This window comes from Amia ocellicauda, chromosome 7, assembly GCF_036373705.1.
Source record: "Amia ocellicauda isolate fAmiCal2 chromosome 7, fAmiCal2.hap1, whole genome shotgun sequence".
Classification (NCBI taxonomy): domain Eukaryota; kingdom Metazoa; phylum Chordata; class Actinopteri; order Amiiformes; family Amiidae; genus Amia; species Amia ocellicauda.
The window spans coordinates 14,275,862-14,297,293 of NC_089856.1; the positions used below are offsets into that span (position 1 = coordinate 14,275,862).

The following is a 21,432-nucleotide window of genomic DNA, read 5'->3' on the forward strand; positions in this document are numbered from 1 at the left end:
CAGGGTACATTAACGCATAATAAGTTTACATATTAACCTTTTGTCCAGAGCTGTGTGCCTGTATACAGTGGGAGATGGGACTTGTTATCCTGTATTTGTGCATGTGATGCTACCAGTCATATGCCTGCATCACGTGCACACCCTCTCAAACACAAACACACTAACACGCACACATGCATGCACCTTGGCTGCGGTAGAGCACACATTTACCCATAATCTCAAACACTAACGCATACGCACAATGTGTGTGTGTCTGTCTCTCTCTCTCTCTCCCACACTAACGTGCTCACACTCAAACACAGGAACACTCACGTGTGCACACCCTCTCAAACTATGTAAACACGTGTGCGCAGTCACTGGAAAAACATGAACACTCTCACACTCAAACACACGAACACTCAAGCACACTAGCGCATGCAAACATGAACACATGCAAGCACACTAATGCACACACACAAATGCTAACATACATGTGCACACGCATACACATGAACACACGCATGCTCAAACCCATTATCACGTGTTTGCAATCGAACACTAACACTTAGCCTATGCTAATAAATAACAAACGTGGGCACACTGAAAAATACTACTGCACACACTCAAAACACGTACGTGCATGCTCAAACATACTAACACGTACACATGAACACGTGCACATTTGAACATCAATGTACACACATTTGAACACTATCACGCGTGCACACTGTCAAACACATGAAACATGTTTTGATCTGTAATTGTATACTGTATTGCACTTTTACAATGCTATTATGTTTTGTAAATTGCCCTGGATATGGGGGTCTGCTAATAAATAATAATGAACACTCGCACGCACTCTTACACACTCTCAAACACTAATGCACGCATACACATTCTCAAACATACTAGCACACATGTACACACAAACACATTAACACGCCTGTGCGCACTCTCAAATACACGAACACTCGCAAACACTGAACTTGACCTTTAAAGCTCTACAATTACACAATTAAACAGTGACGGCCTGAGAGCGAGAGGCTGATGGGAAGTAAAAAAGACAACCCCCTCTGCCACTCCACCAGCCCCCACCCTCCCCATCAATGTCACTGTGCCCTCTTCTTACTAAACCTCAGCACGTGCCCCAGTGCCCCTGCCAGTGCGAGCTGAGCTCAGCCCTATTAATAAAGCTCCAGCGCCCTGTGGCCCAGCTCTGCCATGAGGACTGGGCAGGCTGAGCGGCCCCTGCTGCTGGAGCTCTGGCTGTGCGCTGGCCTGGCTGCCACCGTTTGCTGCGGCCTGCTGTGGCTGTGGAGGATGTGGAGGAGCAGCAGCCCCCTGCCGACCACCCTCTGCGCCCCCCTAGGCTCCCCTGCAGGTAGGTGCTGGGAGCCGAGAGTGTGTGTGTGTATGTTGCTTGCTTCTTGCATTCTCTTTCTCCCTTTCAACCCCCCCCCTCTCTCTCTGTCTCTCTTTCAATCCCTCCTGCCTCATGTGCTGGGCAGATGTGAACTTATCCTCTGAGGAGGAGGAGGAGGAGGAGGAGGAGGAGGAGTGGAGTGATGGGGGCTCCAACAGCCCTGATCCCACCTCTCTTGCCAGCGAACAGTGCAGTAGGAATGGTCAGATCCCCGTCTGCCATCATGTCTGTCTGTATCTCCGTTTCCATCTGTCTCCCTGTCTGTCCACCTGTCCTGCCTGCCTGATTAACGCCAGAGCTGGTAGAGCCCAAATTCATTCTGTTTTTGTTGCTTTCCATTGCAAGTTGAGGTCAATCTATTTCTAGTTTGTGGGGTTTTGTTGCTGTTTTCTCTTCTCCCACACGGAACTAATTCCCAGCTGCTAAAAATCCCCAGTTAGCAGTCTGATACCCTGCTGCCAAATCCTCCATAAAATAAATGAGTGAAGTAAGTAGACAGATTTCTATAGGGTCTGAGTCTGTGCTGTTTTTATAGCATAAGGGGGCCTGGCTGAGCTGGGCTCGGGGAAGTGGGTGTCGGGCAGGGGGTGTGTGTTTATATTTAGTTTAGTGGTGACGAAGGGCGTAGGGGGTGGGTGCTGTGTAGTGTGCCGTGCTATAAACTCCCCCCCCCACTTGCAGCAGTGTCTCAGTCACACTCTGTGCTGTGCTGACTACTATTCGGTCCCCTGGACTTGAACTCTGCAGCAGGAGAGATCCGATCCCAGACAGAACTCTTCTGACCCTCCTTCCTCTCTCTGCCCCCCTGCCCTGCAGATTTGTTTGCGGCCTGCGACATGTCGAAGCAGAAAGCAGTGGACCTCACCAAGCTTGGGGTGGGCCGTGCCATCGCCGTGCTCACCTCTGGGGGGGATGCACAAGGTCAGTGTGTTTTGGGGTTTCAGGTGGTTTCAGATGATTTCAGGTTTGGGGGTTTCCTTGGCTGCCGGTACCCCCTTATACAACCTGAACCAACACAACTCCACACAGATAGCACATGCTCATTTCATTGGTGTTCATTCTGGTGTCCTGTCTCTGTGGATGTTGATGCCTTTGTTTCCTGACTCATTTATTTATATATGTGTGTTGTGCTCTGTCTCTGTCTCTGTCTGCCTCTGGCCTGTGTCTGTCTCTATACTATAGCTGTCTCCTGATTAGTGTGCTCTGTCTCAATTAGTTCACCAGTTGTCTTGATATTCTCTCTCTCTCTCATTTCTGTCTCTCACTAGTGTCTGTCTTCTGTCTGTTTATCCTTCTGCATCTTGCGGTGTGTTCAGTAGCTCAGTGTCTCTATGTTGGTCTGTAGTTTGTTTAGTAGCTTAGGGTTTCAGTGCTGGGCTGTAGTGCATTCAGTAGCTCAGTGTCTCAATGTTGCAGTGTGCTCAGTGTCTCAGTGCTGGGCTGCAGCGCATTCAGTAGCTCAGTGTTTCGATGTTGCAGTGTGTTCAGTAGCTCAGGGTCTCAATGATGCAGTGTGTTCAGTAGCTGTGTCTCAGTGCTGGACTGTCATGTTGTGTTCAGTAGCTCAGTATCTCAGTGCTGGGCTGTTACAGTGTGTTCAGTAATTTCCTTGATGTTGACCTCTGACCTCCCTCAAGAAGCAGGGGTGTAACTGCACTGAAACTTGTTGACCCATACTCTTTGCCCTTTCCCTTGTGCTGTGTGCTGTTTGCAGTGTTCCTGTGCCTTGAGTTGCACAGTTGTTAACAGGTTATGTGAGTTGTGTTTCTGGTGCTTGAACAAGCCTACCCTCTGTCTATTTATTTATTTATTTATTTTTAAGAGCTTCTTCTCTGACCTTTCTGTCTGTGTCTGAGTTCCTCTCTGTGTTATTCCAGTCTAATTTTATCACCCCCGACCTTTCTGTGGAATGGCGTTGCTGTTGCACGTGGTGGGGGCAGGGGATCCTCAGCTGCTGTGGGTATTGAAATGCGAGACTTTGGCAATGAGGAATACAGCAACACAACACTGACTCCTGGCCTTTACTGCAGTAAAGAGAGAGGGAGGATGAGAGAGAGGGGGGGAATAGAGGGTGGAAGAAGGACAGGAGAGGGATTGAGAGAGAGAGATAGAGGAGGGAAGATGCCACAGAGATACATGGCAGGGTAGAAGAAGAAGGAGAGAGAGGGAGAGAGAGAATGGGGGTGAGAAAGGTGGACTCTGATGGAGGGAAGAGGGACTGAGCAGGAGATGGAGGGACAGAAGGGAGAGGTGGAGAGAAGGAGTGATGGTGGTAGGGGGTGATGGGGGGGACAAACGACTGACCTGCCGCTGTGTTGTTTTGCAGGGATGAATGCTGCAGTGCGTGCGGCTGTCAGAGTTGGCATCTACAGCGGGGCCAAGGTCTTCTTCGTGCACGAGGTCAGTGCCCCCAATAGGTTTGTGTCCCCCCACAGCCTCCTTGTACAGCAGTTGATTCCAGTCAGTGACTCTGCAGCAGGACAGTCCAGTCCATTCCAGTCCAGCCAGTGACTCTGCAGCAGGACAGTCCAATCCAGTCCAGTCAGTGACTCTGCAGCAGGACAGGACAGTCCAGTCCAGTCTAGTACTAATTGCCATAGTTCACTCTGGTGTCTCTGGAGTCATTTTGAATGTCAACTTCTGTCAACAGACTAATTCTGTGTTTTCTATCTCCACGTGTGTCTGTGTTGTTGGCGTGTGTGTACGATGCTTTTGACATTTTTATTGTGCGCGTGTGTCTGCAGGGCTACCAGGGCCTGGTGGATGGAGGGGACAATATCCGTCCTGCCACCTGGGAGAGCGTGTCCATGATGCTGCAGCTGGTGAGAGAAACTGCAGCCCTGAGACACCAAGACACACACACTGATGCACACACACACACAAACTTACAAACGCACACAGGTATCTATTGCTTCTCCCCAAGATGTCCCTGAGTGTGATGATTCTGTTGGGGTGGGGGTGTTAAAGGGGGTGTCCTGGCTGGGGTAAACAGGTGCAGGTCATGCTGGTGGATATCTGCCCCACTGAGATGCACAGTGGCGGGGCTGGGGGGGGATGAAGAACCTGCCCTCATGGCCAAATGCCCCTCCCAACCCTCCCCGGTGCCCCCGCTGTGTTAATTTTTGCCGAAGATACGTCATTCGCCCCTGGTCGGCACTCTGTCAGAACCCCCCGATGGCACCCCCTTCCCGCTGAGGAGCCCCTGCCCATGTCCCATGCACGTTAGTGATCTGCCCCATTACAGCATTTCTGAGAAACCACCCTGTAACTGTATTTAGCTGGAGGTTGACCCCTAACCTTTCCTCAGTGACTTTTGATTCGGGCTTCTGTAACTGGAATCCCGGGTCTGAGCTGCAGGGGGTGGAGGTTCTACTGGATGTGTGTTATTGTATGACAGTATGTGTAAATAAATGTTTATGCATCATATTGTAATTTCACAAAATGTAAAGAGTCTGAATACTTTTGGAAGGCACTGTGTTTAAGTTAGTATAAATATCTGAGTAATAATAATACATTATTTTGATTTTCTTTAAATGTTTTTCAGATATCTTTAAATGAATTTGAGATTGAGATGTTGAATTGAACGTATCTGTAAATAGAGTTAAATAAGATATCTGCAATTCATTTTAAGATACCTCTCCATTTCAAAATACCTGAAATACGTTCCAAGATGTCTTTAAATGTTAATTTGGCTGGCCATATAGAGAGAGATGCTTGAAATGCCAAAAGACCAATCTCCCGACACAGTTTCACCTCTGCTGATTTCTACCTCATTGTAATGAGCTCATGTACACAAAGATCCCAGTGACATACACTACCATATGTTTTACCATGCAACACCACACTACACATTTTCATATTTTACCATGATTTTATAATTGTTTACCTTGATTTTACCATGTTACCATGATTCTAGCAGATTTGTACCATGATTTTAACTTGTTTTTACCATGATGTAACCTGGATATTCCGAAGATTTCCCCATGCTGCAAAACACTTCACACTATTTCACCATGATTTTACCATTTACCATTTTTTATTTAATGGTTATTTTATCATATTTATACCAAATTTTTATCAACATTTAACCAGGATTTTCCCAAGATTTCCCCATATTTGTACTATGCTACACAGCACTACACTTCACCACATTTTAACCATGGTAAACTCTGCCTTACCACACATATATCACGCTACACAACACTACACTTTACTGCATTTGTACTGCAGTACATGACCCTACACTTTACTGTTGTAGGGACCAGAGTGTCTCAGACTCATCCTTGGCCCATACAGTGCACGTTTCTTTCCGGCTACACCAATAATATCACATGGAAAAGCAGCAGCGCAGCACTGAGTGGGAGGAGTCAGAGACTGTCTGAGAATAATAATAATCATCATCATCATCATCACCACTGTGTCTATGTGACAGGGAGGCACAGTGATTGGCAGTGCCCGCTGTCAGGATTTCCGGGAGCGGGAGGGGCGCACCAAGGCAGCTTATAACCTGGTGAAGCTGGGCATCACCAACCTGTGTGTAATCGGGGGTGATGGCAGCCTGACTGGCGCAAACCAGTTCCGCACGGAGTGGAGCGACCTGCTGGCTGACCTGGTCAAGGCGGGTGAGTCCTGTTACAGCACAACACAGTACAAGTCAGTACAATACAGCACAGTATGATACAGCACAGTACAATACAGCACAATACAGCACAGTATAATACAGTACAACAGTACAGTACAATTTAGCACAATACAGCACAGAACAAGTCTCGCCCCCAACCCCCCCAGGGAAGATCTCTGCAGAGGAGGCTCACCGCTCCTCTTACCTGAACATCGTGGGGATGGTGGGCTCCATCGACAATGACTTCTGTGGTACGGACATGACCATCGGCACGGACTCGGCCCTGCACCGCATCATGGAGGTGGTAGATGCCATCACCACCACTGCACAGAGGTTAGGGTGGGGTAGACTGAGGGGGTAGAGGGGTCGGCAAAGTGAAGGCAGAAGAGGTGGGGTAGAGAGGGGGTTGGAGGCCTGTGGAAGGATAGAGGGGGGTGTGGCAGGGGGGCACAGGAGGAACAGAGAGGGACGGAGGGGGGCGGCTGGTGTAAATTAGGGTTGGATTAATTCATTGATTAAGGAATATTTTGGTGTGTTCACAGCCATCAGAGGACCTTTGTGCTGGAGGTGATGGGCCGACATTGCGGGTCAGTGTGTGTGTGTGATGGTGTGTCTGTGTTACTGTGTTGTGACAGTGTGTGTGATGGTGAGTGTCAGTGTGTGACTGTGTGTGTAGCACTGTGTTTGATGTTGTGTGTCAGTGTGTGTGTGTGTGTGTTGGCAGGTACCTGGCCTTGGTCACTGCGCTGTCCTGTGGGGCTGACTGGGTCTTCATCCCCGAGATGCCCCCTGAGGAGGATTGGGAGAACCACCTGTGTCGCAGGTTGGCTGAGGTACCCGCTATTCACTCTCCACTCACCTGCTACATGCTCTCCACTCACCCACTACTCTCTCGCTGTGTGCTCCAATCTTTCCGTACTTAGTTTTTTGTGTCTGTGTAGATCATCAACAATTCACTCTACACTCTCTCTCTCTCAGACTCGTACCCGAGGCTCCAGGCTGAATGTGATCATTGTGGCTGAGGGGGCCATCGACCGTTCAGGCAAACCCATCACCTCTGAACAGATCAAGAGAGTGAGTGATGGACTGAGGCCAGCCTGAGTCCTGACTGCCTGGAGCTGCGATTCACGCCAACTGACCTCTCTCTGCCTCTCCCTCTTGCCCTCTCTATCTCTCCCTTCCTCTCTAACTCTCCTGTCTGCCTCTTCCTCCCCTCTCCCCCTCTCTCTCTCCAGTTGGTGGTGAAGAGACTGGGCTATGACACTCGAGTCACCATCCTGGGCCACGTACAGAGAGGAGGCACCCCCTCCGCCTTCGACCGCATCCTGGTACTGACTGTCTGTCTGTTTGTGTGTCTACCTTGGTCCCTCTGTCTGTCTGTTCGTCTGCATCTCTGTCTCTTTCTCTTCTTTCTCTCTTCATATATCTACTGTAGGAACTCTACCTCTAGCTTATCCTTCTCATCCTTCTCTCCCTCCCTCTCTCTCTCTCTCTCTCCTCCCCCAGGGCAGCAGGATGGGTGTGGAAGCAGTGATGGCTCTGCTGGAGGCCACGCCGGACACACCCGCCTCTGTGGTCAGCCTGTCGGGCAACCAGGCTGTGCGCCTGCCACTCATGGAATGTGTGCAAGTGGTGAGTCCCCCTGACCTCTGACCTCTGACTGCTGCTCTAAACCAGTGTCTCCTAGTCACTGTGTTATTGTAGGCCCCCACCACCCCCTCTCCTCACCCTTTCTCATCCGTTGTTCCTGTTTGTATTATAGTCACTCTGTTACTGTATCTGCTTTCCCGCTCACTCTTACACTGTCTCCCTCTCTCTCTCTCTCTCTCCCTCCACAGACTAAAGATGTCACTCGGGCGATGGCAGAGGGGCGCTTTGAAGATGCCATCAAACTACGTGGGAGGTGTGTGTGTGTATATCTCTAATTGTGTGTTTTATTGTTTGAGTGAGTGTGGGGTTTTGTTTTTGTGTGGGAGGGTTGTGTGTGTGTGTGTATGTGTGGGGGTGGGGTGACAGGGAACACATTACATGTATACATACGTTCTCTGTCTATCCCTCTCTCTACAGGAGCTTTGAGAACAACTGGAACACATACAAGATGCTGGCTCATGTGCACCCCCCAGAGAGCAAGGTGAGGAACTGCAGCCCTCTTGGCACACTGGACTGAACTGAGCTGCATTGTACTGTACTGTACTGCAGGGCTGGGCTCATAATGTGTGCAAAGCTGCATTAGCGTGCACTAGGGTTTGGCATTGTGGAGCTTTGCACGCACACAAGTACATGTATATCTGTATGTACAGTATGTGTTTATCTTACAGATCAATAAAGTAGAAGTTAGTAGCAGCTCTTGCAGATTAAGTTCAAACATTCAACAGTGATAAATGTTTTCAAATGTGTATTCAGACATTTATTGTTGATTTAGCTCTAGAGGGGGTCAGCCTCTATTCCCTAATGGACTGAAATACTAAAACACGTATTATTAGGGGGCCAAGCAACAAAGTTGCTGGAACCCTATTGTTTTTGTTAGGATTTAGTCTGCATGTGAAAACATGCAGAGTCTTGTTCTCTTACAAAAGCTTTATTATTATTATTATTCCGTTCGTCCGGACTGTTATAACTCCTACAGTTCTTAACGTACAGAAACCAAACTTCACACAGAGGTTCATTACGACACCGTTCAGGTTGCTTGTGCATTTTGTGCGGCTGGGATCGATATTTACTGAGTTATGATCGATTAAAAAACCCAAAATCCCATTGAAATCAATGGTGGAACGGATTCTCGCGCACAGACAAACCAACTGAAAGGCCGGTAGCCAATCAGCGTTGTTTACGCAAATCACGGCCCAGGCAGTAGCCAATCAGCGGTCACGATTCCCACAGTTCGATTCCTCCTCCCTGGCTCTGCTATACTCTGCGCTTGCGCGTTGCACTGTGATTGCCCACTGCGGTCACAGCGTGTATTATTTGATTTCTGTATTAAAAACTATTTCTGTATTAAATACTGTATAATTGTAACACTTATACCAGTGCTACTAATAATAAGTATACTACATTAAATATGTGTATACGGGGCTTTAATACGAATTATTTGTAATGTTATTATTCCATATTATTCAGCCTTGTTAACTGTGCTACGAGACGTGGTTAGATAAAATCCAAAATATCTCACTAAGTTTATTCCCTATAATATAGCATGTTCTCTATGATTTTAGCTTGCATTAAAGAAGCTTTTACCATATGACATCCCCATACAGAGCTTATCATATTGTAGCGACCTTGCCTTTTGAAAGGTTGCCAATAAAATAAAGCACTCGAGACGGAGTTTTCTCAAAAACAAAAACTGTGGTTTATTAATCTGATACAGGTACTTCCCCTTCCCTCTTTTTCCTTCAGATCCTCTTAAACTCCCGCTCAGCTCAACTCAACCCTAACCCGTCACCAGGCCCTTATATATTCCCCTATCTGGTGACTCCCTCCCGTCCAATTACCGCTCTCCGGCTGTACCACCCCGACACGGGGGGAGCCACACAGACACACTTACCCACAAATATCCCTCCCTCAACTTTTACACCCCCCCACCTTTGCGCTGCTATAATGGCACATTCACACAGACACCCGCCAGGATCGCTACAATATAATATATACTACATTACATCCGTTTAATACTGTTTTATATACTAATATGTATTCAATGCTACTACTTATATATTAAATTACATTAGTTAACGGCTGTATATACTAATACGTATTCCATTTATGTTATTACTAATAATAACAGCACATTAAACTCGTATATACGGGACTTTAGTACCGATTACAGTGCACATGTGAGCGCGGTGCTGTTTAAAAGTACAGCCGAGTCTACGAGCCTTTGTGAACCTAAGGTAACGAAACTGTTACACGATTAATCCCCCTTATATCCCATTGCTCAAAAGCAATATTTTATAGTTGAAAAATAACTATTGCATTTATCAAAACATAATTGTACACCAAACATCTTCAACACCATGTAAACTTTGTTTTCAACATACAGTGCTTGTATTCACTGTAGCTTTGTATTTACTACATATTTATCCTGCATACCTGACAGCTCGTACAGTCACACAGGACACGTTTCTCCACTTTCCCTGCATGAGCTCGTCCCTCGCACTGCATTTTGCCAGCCTCTCCAGGTGACACTTTTATGCCACAAAAATATAGCATTGCAATAAATGCTGCTCCGCTGATAATGTCCGTGAATAATTATTTTGGTGGATGTGCTGCGTTATTGCACTCTGTACTGTGCAGTAGCGATCGCGTATTGATCAGTAGTGTAAAACCACTCGGTGCCATTTGGACCTGGCGTTTCACTCGCAGTGTTTTCACAGCACTGGCACAAACCCACGAGTGATCTGTCATTGCCAGTATCACTGATGCCCCTGAATCAGTCATGTTCATATACACAGCATGTCCAAAACGAGCTCTCTTCAATCTCCGTTTCCAATACCGGGTAATCACTGTATCAGCTCAATCTGAGCTCAAACCAGCAAGAGGAAATGTCACAGCCTCCCTAATATAGCGCACTGGATTCTAAATCTACTGATCACAGGGCAGCTGCATTAACCACGGTATCTGAACCAGCTATTCTGGACACATTTATAGTTAAATAATTAATGAGATATTCAAACCCAATATGTAATTATTGTTGTTAATAGTTGTATGAAATGCTTTCTGTGGCACTTATATAGGCAATTTGTTTACACTTCTCTCTTCCACTTTTTGTAATTTTACATTTTGGTGTTTTCAAGTGCCAACATGCAATGTCTGATTGTTTGGTACAGCTATTTTGGACAGACATTTGGCGTTTTATAACTATAACCTGCATTCTTTCAAATGTATAATTAATGAATAACACATATTCAAATATTATTAATAGTTAACATTAACAGAAAACATGCTTTCTATGGCACTTATGATGGGCTATTTGTTGCACTTCTCTCTTCTACTTGAAATGTATTCTTGTCAATGTTGCATAGGAAAATGCTTTCTGTTCAACATGTATTTGTTGCAGTTCTCTTTTGCTTTATGTCATAATATTGTGTGTTATTTTAATGTGCCAACAATGCATTGATTGGTATCTGCCTTCTTGAATTAATTCAAATAAGAAATCCACAAGCAGCCGAAAAATTATCTGGCCCACATGAGGTCTCATTTGTACAAATCCGTCCCACTACCTAATATGAGTTTGACACCCCTGCTTTAAATGCTTAGTCTTTTGAATGTATACTGATAGATACCTGTGTTTTAAATTCATGATAAGTGAAAATAAGCAGATCGTAATCATACAGTTTGTCAGAACATGTCCATCATCTATTTATAGTATTAGAAAGTGCCTATAACTGTGAATGTATGCATTATAAACGATATAACAATAATAAAGTTCCCACAAAATAATGCCAAATATAACATTAGAGAGCCCTTCCTTTACAATCCAGCAGAGGATAGTCGGAAAAAAAAACCTCTCTCTCTCTCTCTCTCTCTCTCTCTCTCTCTCTCTCTCTCTCTCTCTCTCTCTCTATATATATATATATATATATATATATATATATATATATATATATATATATATATATATATATATATATATATATATATATATATATATATATATATACTTCCTAATTAAACCACGCCCCCTTCCCAGTCTGTACTGCCTTAAGGTGGCAGTATTTTGGTATTTTAAAGCATGTTAAGCGTGTTCTACATATAAAGCATGTCCCCTCTGACAATTTCTACTCTGAAAGTACTGACACAACGTGTTAATACATTTAAAACTTTTTACATACGTTTTTGTCATACTGACAAAGGCCAACTTAATAATAATAAATCATACAACTTTATATAGCGCCCCATAACATTTCACAATATAATTTTTTCATTGTGAATAATAATAAATGCAACCTAAACATATGACTGATACTATACTGTAGTACCTTGTCATGTACTATAGTATAACAAATACTACAGTACTACAGTTCTACAACAAATACTATGGTAGATTCTTATACTATACTATAATGTATTACATTGTGATGCATTATACTTATTACTACAGTAGTACAACACATACTGTAGTACACTTTATTATATCATAATACATAATTATACTACAGTATACTGTAGTAGCTTGTGATATACTGCAGTACACTGTTATACTGTAGTATACTGTGATATACTATAGTACACTATTGAATACTGTAGCACCTTGTAATATTCTACAGTACTACTGTTCTACAACGCATACTATGGTACAGAGTTTTATACTATATACACCGATCGTCCATAACAATATGACCACTGACAGGTGAAGTGAATAACACTGATAATCTCGTTATCATGGCACCTGTCAGTGGGTGGGATATATTAAGCTGCAAGTGAACATTTTGTCCTCAAAGTTGATGCGTTAGAAGCAGGATCTGAGTGACTCTGACAAGGGCCAAATTGTGATGGCTAGACGACTGGGTCAGAGCATCTCCAAAAATTCCGCAGCTCTTGTGGGGTGTTCCCGGTCTGCAGTGGTCAGTACCTATCAAAAGTGGCCCAAGGAAGGAAAAGCGGTGAACCAGTGACAGGGTCATGGGCAGCCAAGGCTCATTGATGCACGTGGTGAGCGAAGGCTGGCCCGTGTGGTCCGATCCAACAGACGAGCTACTGTAGCTCAAATTGCTGAAAAAGTTCATGCTGGTTCTGATAAAAATGTCAGAACACACAGTGCATCGCAGTTTGTTGTGTATGGGGCTGCGTAGCCGCAGACCAGTCAGGGTGCCCATGCTGACCCCTGTCCGCTGCCGAAAGCGCCTACAATGGGCACATGAGCATCAAAACTGGACCACAGAGCAATGGAAGAAGGTGGCCTGGTTTGATGAATCACGAGTTCAAGGTGTTGACTTGGCCTCCAAATTCCCCAGATCTCCATAGGCAGGTGGTTATAATGTTATGGCTGATCGGTGTATACTGTATTACTTTGTGATGTGTTATCAATATTACTACAATACAGAAAATGCTACAATACACTGTTTTATACTATATTACACTTTTATACTATAGTATACTGTAGTATCTGGTACTTACTACATGTTAGTACTACATGTACAGTGAAACATCCTGCTTACTATTCTCAAACATACTTTCACATGCAGACAAAGTTTCTCCAGGAACTTTAGCATTCTAGTTATTATTATTATTATTATTATTATTATTATTATTATTCCGCCGTTATTTTCAAAAGCCTATAAAAACCAAACCGCTTGACGAAAAGTTATTAAACTTAATACAGTGATAGACGGCTTTGTAGAGCTATGCTATATGAAATATGGAAGCCATTTGTCACATGGGCTTGGTGACCATATTGGTTTAAGTGACACATTTTGGACAATTTTCAAATGTCTTCTTCAGATGATTGATGTGAAATTTTGTACACATGCCCTTGGTTAGGTCGTCCATCAGATTTGTTAAAGGCAATATGATTGATGAAACAAGATGGCCGCCATGAGCCAATCAGATTTCATCAATGGTTAAACTGCATAAAGTGTGATACTCTGCAGGATTGAACTGCATTAGAATGTGTTAGACTGGATGGTACTGTGTAGATAGATATGTACTTGGCCCCCTGCATTGCTGCTTGCAGCTGTATTTATTATTATTGTTATTATTATTATAAACATCCCTGTCTGTTTTGCATTCTGTGACTGTGTTCCAGTTTTCTCACTGTTTTAACACAATCAGTCAGTGAGGGTTATTGGAGGGGAGTCCATCTTCTGCTGACTTTATTAGCATGTGATCTGTAAGCTGGCGGTGATCAATACTTTGATTGATTGGAACTGTCGCTGCAGTTGGTTTCCTGTTACAGTTGTTTTAATTTCCGATGCAGGAATGTTACCTGTAGCCTGCCACACCCTGACTTTCTCCCTCTCCCTCTCTCTCTCTCTCTCTCTCTCTCTCTCTCTCTCCCTCCCTCTCTCCCTCTCTCCTCAAACTGCATGGCATCTCTCCACCTCTGCCCCTGTCAATCTCTCTCTCTCTCTCTCCCTCTCTCAGCAGTTCAATGCAGAGGTGCTTTTCTAGCATGACTTAGTTAGCAGCTTTTCCAAAACATTAGCACACTGTGCCACAGTAACAATGTAACAGTCACAGCCATTAGTCATTAGTTTCTCCACCTCTCCCTCTCTCTCTCACTAACCCCACATTCTCCTTCCTCCATCTCGGTGGGGGGGGGGTGGTGGTTCTATTTTCTCCCACTCTTCCTCTTGTCCCTCCTGTCCTCTCCTTCTTTCCCTCCCTCTGTCTCTCCCTCTCTCACTCTCTCAGACTGCCTTTAACATTGGGATCGTGAACGTGGGTGCCCCCTGTTCGGGCATGAATGCGGCAGTGCGCTCCACCGTGAGGATCGGCCTGGTGCAGGGTCATAACATGTTTGCTGTGTACGACGGCTTTGAGGGGCTCGCCACAGGAAAGGTACCACCAGCCACACGCCAAAGGCACCCAGACTTGTGCTTGTACTTTGGGGCATGTTGTTTCAGTTAATCACTGTGCATTCATTTTATGTATTTCCTCCCTCAAACTGTTAATTAGTTTATTGAGTAATTGGTCAATTACTTAACAACATAAGAAAGTTTACAAACGAGAGGAGGCCATTCCACCCATCGTGCTCGTTCGGTGTCCATTAATAACTAAGTGATCCAAGGATCCTATACAGTCTATTTTTAAATGTTCCCAAATTTTCAGCTTCAACCACATCACTGGGGAGTTTGTTCCAGATTGTGACGACTCTCTGTGTGAAGAAGTGTCTCCTGTTTTCTGTCTTGAATGCCTTGAAGCACAATTTCCATTTGTGTCCCCGGGTGCATGTGTCCCTGCTGATCTGGAAAAGCTCCTCTGGTTTGATGTGGTCGATGCCTTTCATGATTTTGAAGACTTGGATCAAGTCCCCACGTAGTCTCCTCTGTTCCAGGGTGAAAAGGTTCAGTTCCTCAGTCTCTCAGTAGGACATTCCCTTCAGACCTGGAATAAGTCTGGTTGCTCTCCTCTGAACTGCCTCTAGAGCAGCGATATCTTTCTTGAAGTGTAGAGCCCAGAACTGCACACAGTATCCAGATGAGCTCTAACTAGTGCATTGTACAGTCTGAACATTACTGCCCTTGTTCTCAATTCTACATTTTTGACAATATACCCTAACATTCTGTTGTCTTTTTTTATTGCTTCCCCACATTGTTTGGATGGAGAAAGTGAGGAGTCCACGTAGACTCCTAGGTCTTTCTCATGCGTTACTTAATCTAGTTCTGTTCCTCCCATAGTGTAATTATAGTGGACATTTTTGTTACCTGCATGTAATACCTTGCACTTGTCCACACTGAATTTCATCTGCCAGGTGTCGGCCCACAACTGAATATTATCTAAGTCCCTTTGAATAGCTTGTGCTGCCGAGACTGTATCTGCTGAGCCACCTATTTTAGTATCATCTGCAAATTTGACAAGTTTGTTAACTATCCCAGAGTCCAGATCATTGATATAGATTAGAAAAAGCAAAGGCCCTAGTACTGATCCCTGTGGAACTCCACTAACAACCTCACTCCAGTTAGAAGTGACTGCTCTAATTGACACCCTCTGTTTCCTATACATCAACCAGTTCATAATCCATCTACTTACATTACCCTGAATGCCTACAGCTTCCAATTTGAGGATCAGTCTTTGGTGTGGAACCTTATCAAAAGCTTTTTGAAAATCTAAGTATATCATATCATATACTTTCACATGATCTACAGCTGCAGTTGCATGTTCAATAAATTCTAATAAATTAGTAAGACATGATCTGCCTCGTCTAAACCCATGTTGACTATCTTCAAGAATATGGTTTTCATTAAGATGTTCCTCTATTTTCTGTCTAATCATTTTTTCCAACATTTTACAAGTGATGCAGGTGAGACTGATTGGTCTGTAATTTCCTGGCTCAGTTTTGTCCCCTTTCTTATGGATTGGTATGACAGTTGCTGTCTTCCAGTCAGTTGGCACATCCCCTGTTCTAAGTGTCATTTGGAATAGTTTAGTTAGCGGCCTATAAATAATGTCCCTCATTTCTTTATGTACTGTTGGAAATATACCATCTGGCCCAGGTGATTTGTTTGTTTTTAATTCTGCTAGTCCCTTTAGTACCTCCTCCTCATTTATCCTGATCTCTCTTAGGGTTTGACTGGATTGATTGTTCACCTGTGGCATGTTTTCTGTCTTTTCTTTTGTAAAAACCTCTGTGAAATACTCATTTAGAACATTTGCCACATCTTGTTAGTTTTCCAAGATACTTAAATTTTTGCCCTTTATGTCTTTCACTTCCTCCTTTATTGGCCTCTTGCTGTTATAATATTGAAAAAAGCTCATTGCATTAGCTTTAGCTCCAAGAGCTATGTTTCTTTTTATTTCCCTCTTTGCTTTCCTGATCCCTTTCTTAAGGTCTCTTTGCAGCTCAATATATTCTATGTATTTCGTTTCATCTGCCCTTTTGTATGCACTATACAACATTTTCTTTATTTTGATATTTTTTGCATACTTCTATTAAACCATTTTGGCCAATGTTTGTTGGTACTCAATTTGCTATGTTTTGGTACAAATATCTCCTGAGCCTCAAGTTGTATATTCTTAAAATATAACCATCCATTTTCCACTGAATCTATATCCAGTGTGCTCCAGACTACCTCTTCTAAGTGCCACCTCATACCTTCAAGGTTTGCTTTTCTAAAATTGTAGATCATTGCTTTAGACTTGGTCCTTGTTTTTTGAAAGAATGCCTCAAAGCTAACCATATTGTGATCACAGTTTGCCATTGGTTCTCTAACTAGTGTCCCTCTGACTCTATCTTGGTCATTTGAAAAGATCAAGTCAATGCATGCGCTCTCCCTGGTTGGTTCCCTGATAAATTGAGTTAGAAAGCAGTCATTTACCATCTCAACCATTTCTGTTTCTGCTTCTGTAGTCCCAGCTGGGCTTTCCCAGTCTATGTTTGGGAAATGTAAGTCCCCCATTATAACACCCACATCCTTGCTACATGCAGTCCTGATTACATTGTACAATGCAACATCTTGCTAAATATCTGAGTTGGGTGGTCTGTAACACACTCCTACCACTAATCCTCCAGCTCTTTTATTCAAAAGACAACATCATAGTCACATGCCAGCACTGGAGCTTCTAGGTCTATCATCTTGTTCCTTATACTCCTGGCATTGAGGTACAAACATTTCATACTAGCAGTTTCCCTTTTGTTTTCTTTCCTTAGTGGAAAATGTCCCACTGTCAGAGCTCCCTGCCCCCCTCATCCCTAGTTTAAAAGATTCTCAATTACTCTGCCCATACACTCTCCCAACGCATTAGCCCTCCTTCTGTTTAGATGTAGACCGTCTGGTTTGTACAGGTCCCATCTATCCCAGAAGAAAGACCAATGCTCCATAAATCTAAAACCCTCTTCCCTACACCAAGACTTCAACCATGTGTTAAACTTTCTAATCTCAGCCTGTCTCCCTGACTGACACGTGGTACCGGAAGTATTTAAGAGAAAACTACCGTGGAGGTTCTGCTCTTTAGTTTTGTTCCTAACTCTTTACATTTGTCTTGCAGAACCTCTGCCCTACCTTTTCCTATGTCATTGGTTCCAATTTGGACCATGACCAGTTGATTCCCCCAGCTTTGGCCAGTAGCCCGTCTACTAGTTTAGGGAGATCTGCAACCTGAGCACCAGGCAGGCAAGATACCATGCTGGTCTCCTTATCACTAGAACACACTGTGTGATCTATGCCTCTAAGAATTGAGTCTCCTACTATAACCACCTCCCTGTTCTTGGGGGGAGTGGGCAATATGGTGCTCTGGTGCTCAACTGCCCTTCCATCACCCTCAGAGCTGTCACTATCCAACTCGGTGTCCAGCAGTTGGAACCTGTTGGGCAATGCAATGCAAAGACTGGTCTGAAACTAGTCAAACAACAAGATGACTGCCTCTCACCTGTACTCTCCTGTCTCTGTCTGTGGCAACTTGTAAATACTTCTTGATTAGGTAGGTAATGGGTTAATTGGTTAATCATATGTATTTGTTGTCTATTGTCCCTCTCTCTCTCTTTGTGCAGATTGAGCCAATCAAGTGGACAGACGTGGGCGGCTGGACGGGGAAGGGAGGCTCCATGTTGGGAACCAAGAGGTGAGAGAGCCATCACCTTCCCCTCTCTACCCACTTCCAAATGGGTTTTATTTTATCAATGTTTCTGACAGCCTTGTCCTGTTTCTCTGTCTATGTTCTCTGCTCTCTATCCTCCTTTCTCTCTCCCTCTCTCTCTCCTACCCTCTCTCCCTCCCCCTCTTTCCTCCCGCACTCTTTCTCTCTCTCTCTCTCTCTGTGCAGAGTGTTGCCAGGCTCAATGATGGAGGACATCAGTGTGGGCATCAGCAAGTTCAACATCCATGCGCTGGTCATCATTGGGGGCTTTGAGGTGGGTGGGTGGGTGGGAGGCTGGGTATAAGTCATGAAGCCAGCTGTGATAAACAGAGCAGAGCTAAACTACTTTCTCTCCCTCTTCTCTCCACCCCTCTATTTCTCTCCCTCTCACTCCTGCTGTCCACCTCTCCTTTTATTTTTTGTTTCACCTCTCTCCTCTCCTCTCCTCTTTCCTCTCCTCTCTCTCTCTCTCTCCCAGGCATACACCGGTGCTCTGGAGATGGTGGCAGCACGGGAGCGCTATGAGGAGCTGTGCATCCCGCTGGTGGTCATCCCGGCCACTGTGTCCAACAACATCCCTGGCTCTGACTTCAGCATCGGGGCCGACACTGCGCTCAACACCATCACCACGGTACTAACCGCACTGCGCTCAACACCATCACCACGGTACTAACCACACTGTACTCAACACTATCACCACGGAACTGACCACACTGACATCAATACCATCACCACGGTACTGACCACACTGCACTCATCACCACGGTACTGATCACACTGCTCTCCTCTCCACTCCCCTCCCCTCCTCTCTGTCAGACGTGTGACCGTATCAAACAGTCGGCGGCGGGCACCAAGCGACGCGTCTTCATTGTGGAGACGATGGGGGGGTACTGTGGGTACCTGGCCACCATGGCGGGGCTGGCATCCGGGGCAGATGCCGCCTACATCTACGAGGACCACTTCACCATCCACGACCTTGAGGTCAGGGATCAGGGGTCAAGTGTCTCTTAGTGAGGTGTGCTGGGCTCGGGGGTGTTCAGGTTCCTGGTTTAAAAGCTTTAAGCTCAGAATCGCTGAGGGGTACAGGGTGTGAGGGTTAGTTGCGTTAAGGTGCAGCAGACAGGCATTAAGCTGGAGAAACCTGAGGAGGCTGTTTTACACACCTGCCCTGAGGGTTGGTTGCCCCTTCAGTGCTCCCCGAGACCCAGATGCCAATGCTGTGCCCCTTTGTCTGCAGGTGAACGTTCAGCATCTGGTGGAAAAGATGAAGACCACGGTGAAGAGAGGCCTGATCCTCAGGTGCCCAGCTTCATTAATATCACTGTTATTACTATGATTTATATTAGTAGTAGTATTCATATTATTATTATTATTATGAAAGGATCTGTTTTGCCTGGTTGGAGAGTGTGTGTGTGTGTTACATTAATGTACTGACACCCACACCTGCACTCTTCCTGCTCTATGGTGTCGCCCCCTGGCTGCAGGAATGAGAAGTGCAACTCAAACTACACCACTGACTTCATCTTCAGCCTGTACTCAGAGGAGGGCCGCGGCATATTCGACTGTAGGAAGAACGTGCTGGGGCACATGCAGCAGGTCTGGGCTAGACAGGACAGGACTGGACTGGATTTTACTGGACTGGATGAGATTAGACTGGGCTGGACTGTTACTGTTTGACTCACCCTCTTTACCTCCCCCATAGGGTGGCACCCCCACACCTTTCGACAGGAACTTTGGCACCAAGATGGGAGCCAAATCTGTGCTGTGGCTGACTGACAAGCTCAGGGAGTGCTACAGACATGGTGAGAGAGTGTGTGTGTGTGTGTGTGAGAGAGAGAGAAATTGACAGAGAGAAGAGTATGTGTGTGTGTTTGTTTGACAACTCAGTGTGATGTCTCTTGCCCCCCCCAGGCCGTGTGTTTGCTAACACCCCAGACTCAGCCTGTGTTCTGGGCATGAGGAAGAGAGCCCTTCTGTTCCAGCCCCTGGCCGACCTCAAAGCGCAGACTGACTTTGAGTGAGTATCTGTCTGCCTGTCTGCCTGTCTTTGTGTGTGTGTGTGTCTGTCTCTGTTTCTTACATGTATATCTGTGTTTTCCATGGTGTGTATCATGTTTTACTGTACTGTACTGTACCTTCCTCTCCGTCTCTCTCTTTCCAGGCACAGGATCCCTAAGGACCAGTGGTGGCTGAAACTGCGGCCTATCCTAAAGATCCTGGCCAAGTACCAGATCAGCCTGGACACTACAGAGAGAGCCAGCCTTGAGCACATCATCCACCAGAGGGGCAAGAGCCACTGAGCCCTGCCCCAGGAAGGGGAGAGGAGAGGAGATGAGAGTAGAAGAGAGAAGACAGAAGAGAGAAGATGAGAGGATGAGCTGTCTGTCTGTTTAATGAAAGAGAAGGTGTCTCTATTTAAACACATTAAAAGTGTCTAATAAGCAACTTTGCAAACTTTGATTATTCATTTACCTTCCTGTGTGTGTTTGTGTGTGCGTGTGAGTGTGAGTATATCTATACATACACATAAGAGTCTGATGAGCAGATCTGAGAATCACAGACTCTACCACGTCAGAAAGTCTCTGGGTGGTTGTGGACCCCGTGGATGATTTGCATTGGGTAAATCTAGTCTGAGGAGTGGGGCTGAGGGGAGTGTTAAAATAACACACCACGCAACACCAGCACATCTGAAGAAATGCCAGTGAAAAGAAAAAACATAAAAACAAACACAAGAAAAATGGTTTATAAAAAGCATAAAAAGATTAGAGTCTCTTTGTAGTGCAGCTGTTTGGACATATTGTCTTGAATAACTCCCCCCCTGTTACTTATTGCAGCTGTGACCTTGAGCCTGGATACACACCTGCCCCAGGAGCTCTGGGCTGGTGGAGCCACTGTGGTGTAAACTCTGTGAAGGGGTCATAGTTGGCCTGCACACACACACACACACACACACACACACACACACACACACACACACACACACACACACACACACACACACACACACACACACACACACACACACACACACACACAATTGGGAGCACGCTCAGACGGACATCCTGACAGAGACAGTCAGCACACAGCAGGGGGGTGGGAACGAGTGAGTGTCAGGGACTGTGAGAGAGTGAGCGTGTGTGTGTGTTTGTGTGTCAGAGAGTAGATGTGTTTGTGTGTGTTT

The 21,432-nt window shown here is 45.3% G+C and overlaps 1 protein-coding gene across 4 annotated transcripts; it reads left to right on the plus strand.

Moving 5' to 3' along the window:
• Positions 1-1,185: 1,185 nt before the first annotated feature.
• LOC136752907 (ATP-dependent 6-phosphofructokinase, muscle type) lies at positions 1,186-20,696 on the plus strand. Of its 4 annotated transcripts, XM_066708614.1 has the most exons (25): positions 1,186-1,360; positions 1,488-1,604; positions 2,219-2,323; positions 3,729-3,802; positions 4,147-4,224; positions 5,835-6,024; positions 6,191-6,356; positions 6,566-6,610; positions 6,748-6,856; positions 7,002-7,097; positions 7,259-7,351; positions 7,530-7,655; positions 7,862-7,926; positions 8,091-8,154; positions 14,100-14,114; positions 14,370-14,516; positions 18,166-18,236; positions 18,438-18,525; positions 18,730-18,882; positions 19,068-19,232; positions 19,489-19,550; positions 19,736-19,847; positions 19,954-20,053; positions 20,163-20,268; positions 20,413-20,696. In XM_066708614.1, exons 1-25 carry the CDS (start codon positions 1,201-1,203, stop codon positions 20,549-20,551), a joined length of 2,646 nt encoding a protein of 881 aa, XP_066564711.1. In that variant the 5' UTR covers positions 1,186-1,200; the 3' UTR covers positions 20,552-20,696. The 4 variants fall into 4 exon arrangements, with proteins under 4 accessions (XP_066564711.1, XP_066564714.1, XP_066564712.1 ...); XM_066708617.1 differs by lacking the exon at positions 19,068-19,232; XM_066708615.1 differs by lacking the exon at positions 14,100-14,114.
• The last annotated feature ends 736 nt before the right edge of the window (positions 20,697-21,432 follow it).

Excerpts from the sequence above, each read along its gene's own strand:
- LOC136752907 (XM_066708614.1), top strand. The coding sequence starts at position 1,201 with ATGAGGACTGGGCAGGCTGAGCGGCCCCTGCTGCTGGAGCTCTGGCTG. Across the intron at positions 2,324-3,728 it reads CTCTGGGGGGGATGCACAAG|GGATGAATGCTGCAGTGCGT; the intron begins GTCAGTGTGTTT and ends GTTGTTTTGCAG. Across the intron at positions 7,352-7,529 it reads CCGCCTTCGACCGCATCCTG|GGCAGCAGGATGGGTGTGGA; the intron begins GTACTGACTGTC and ends CTCCTCCCCCAG.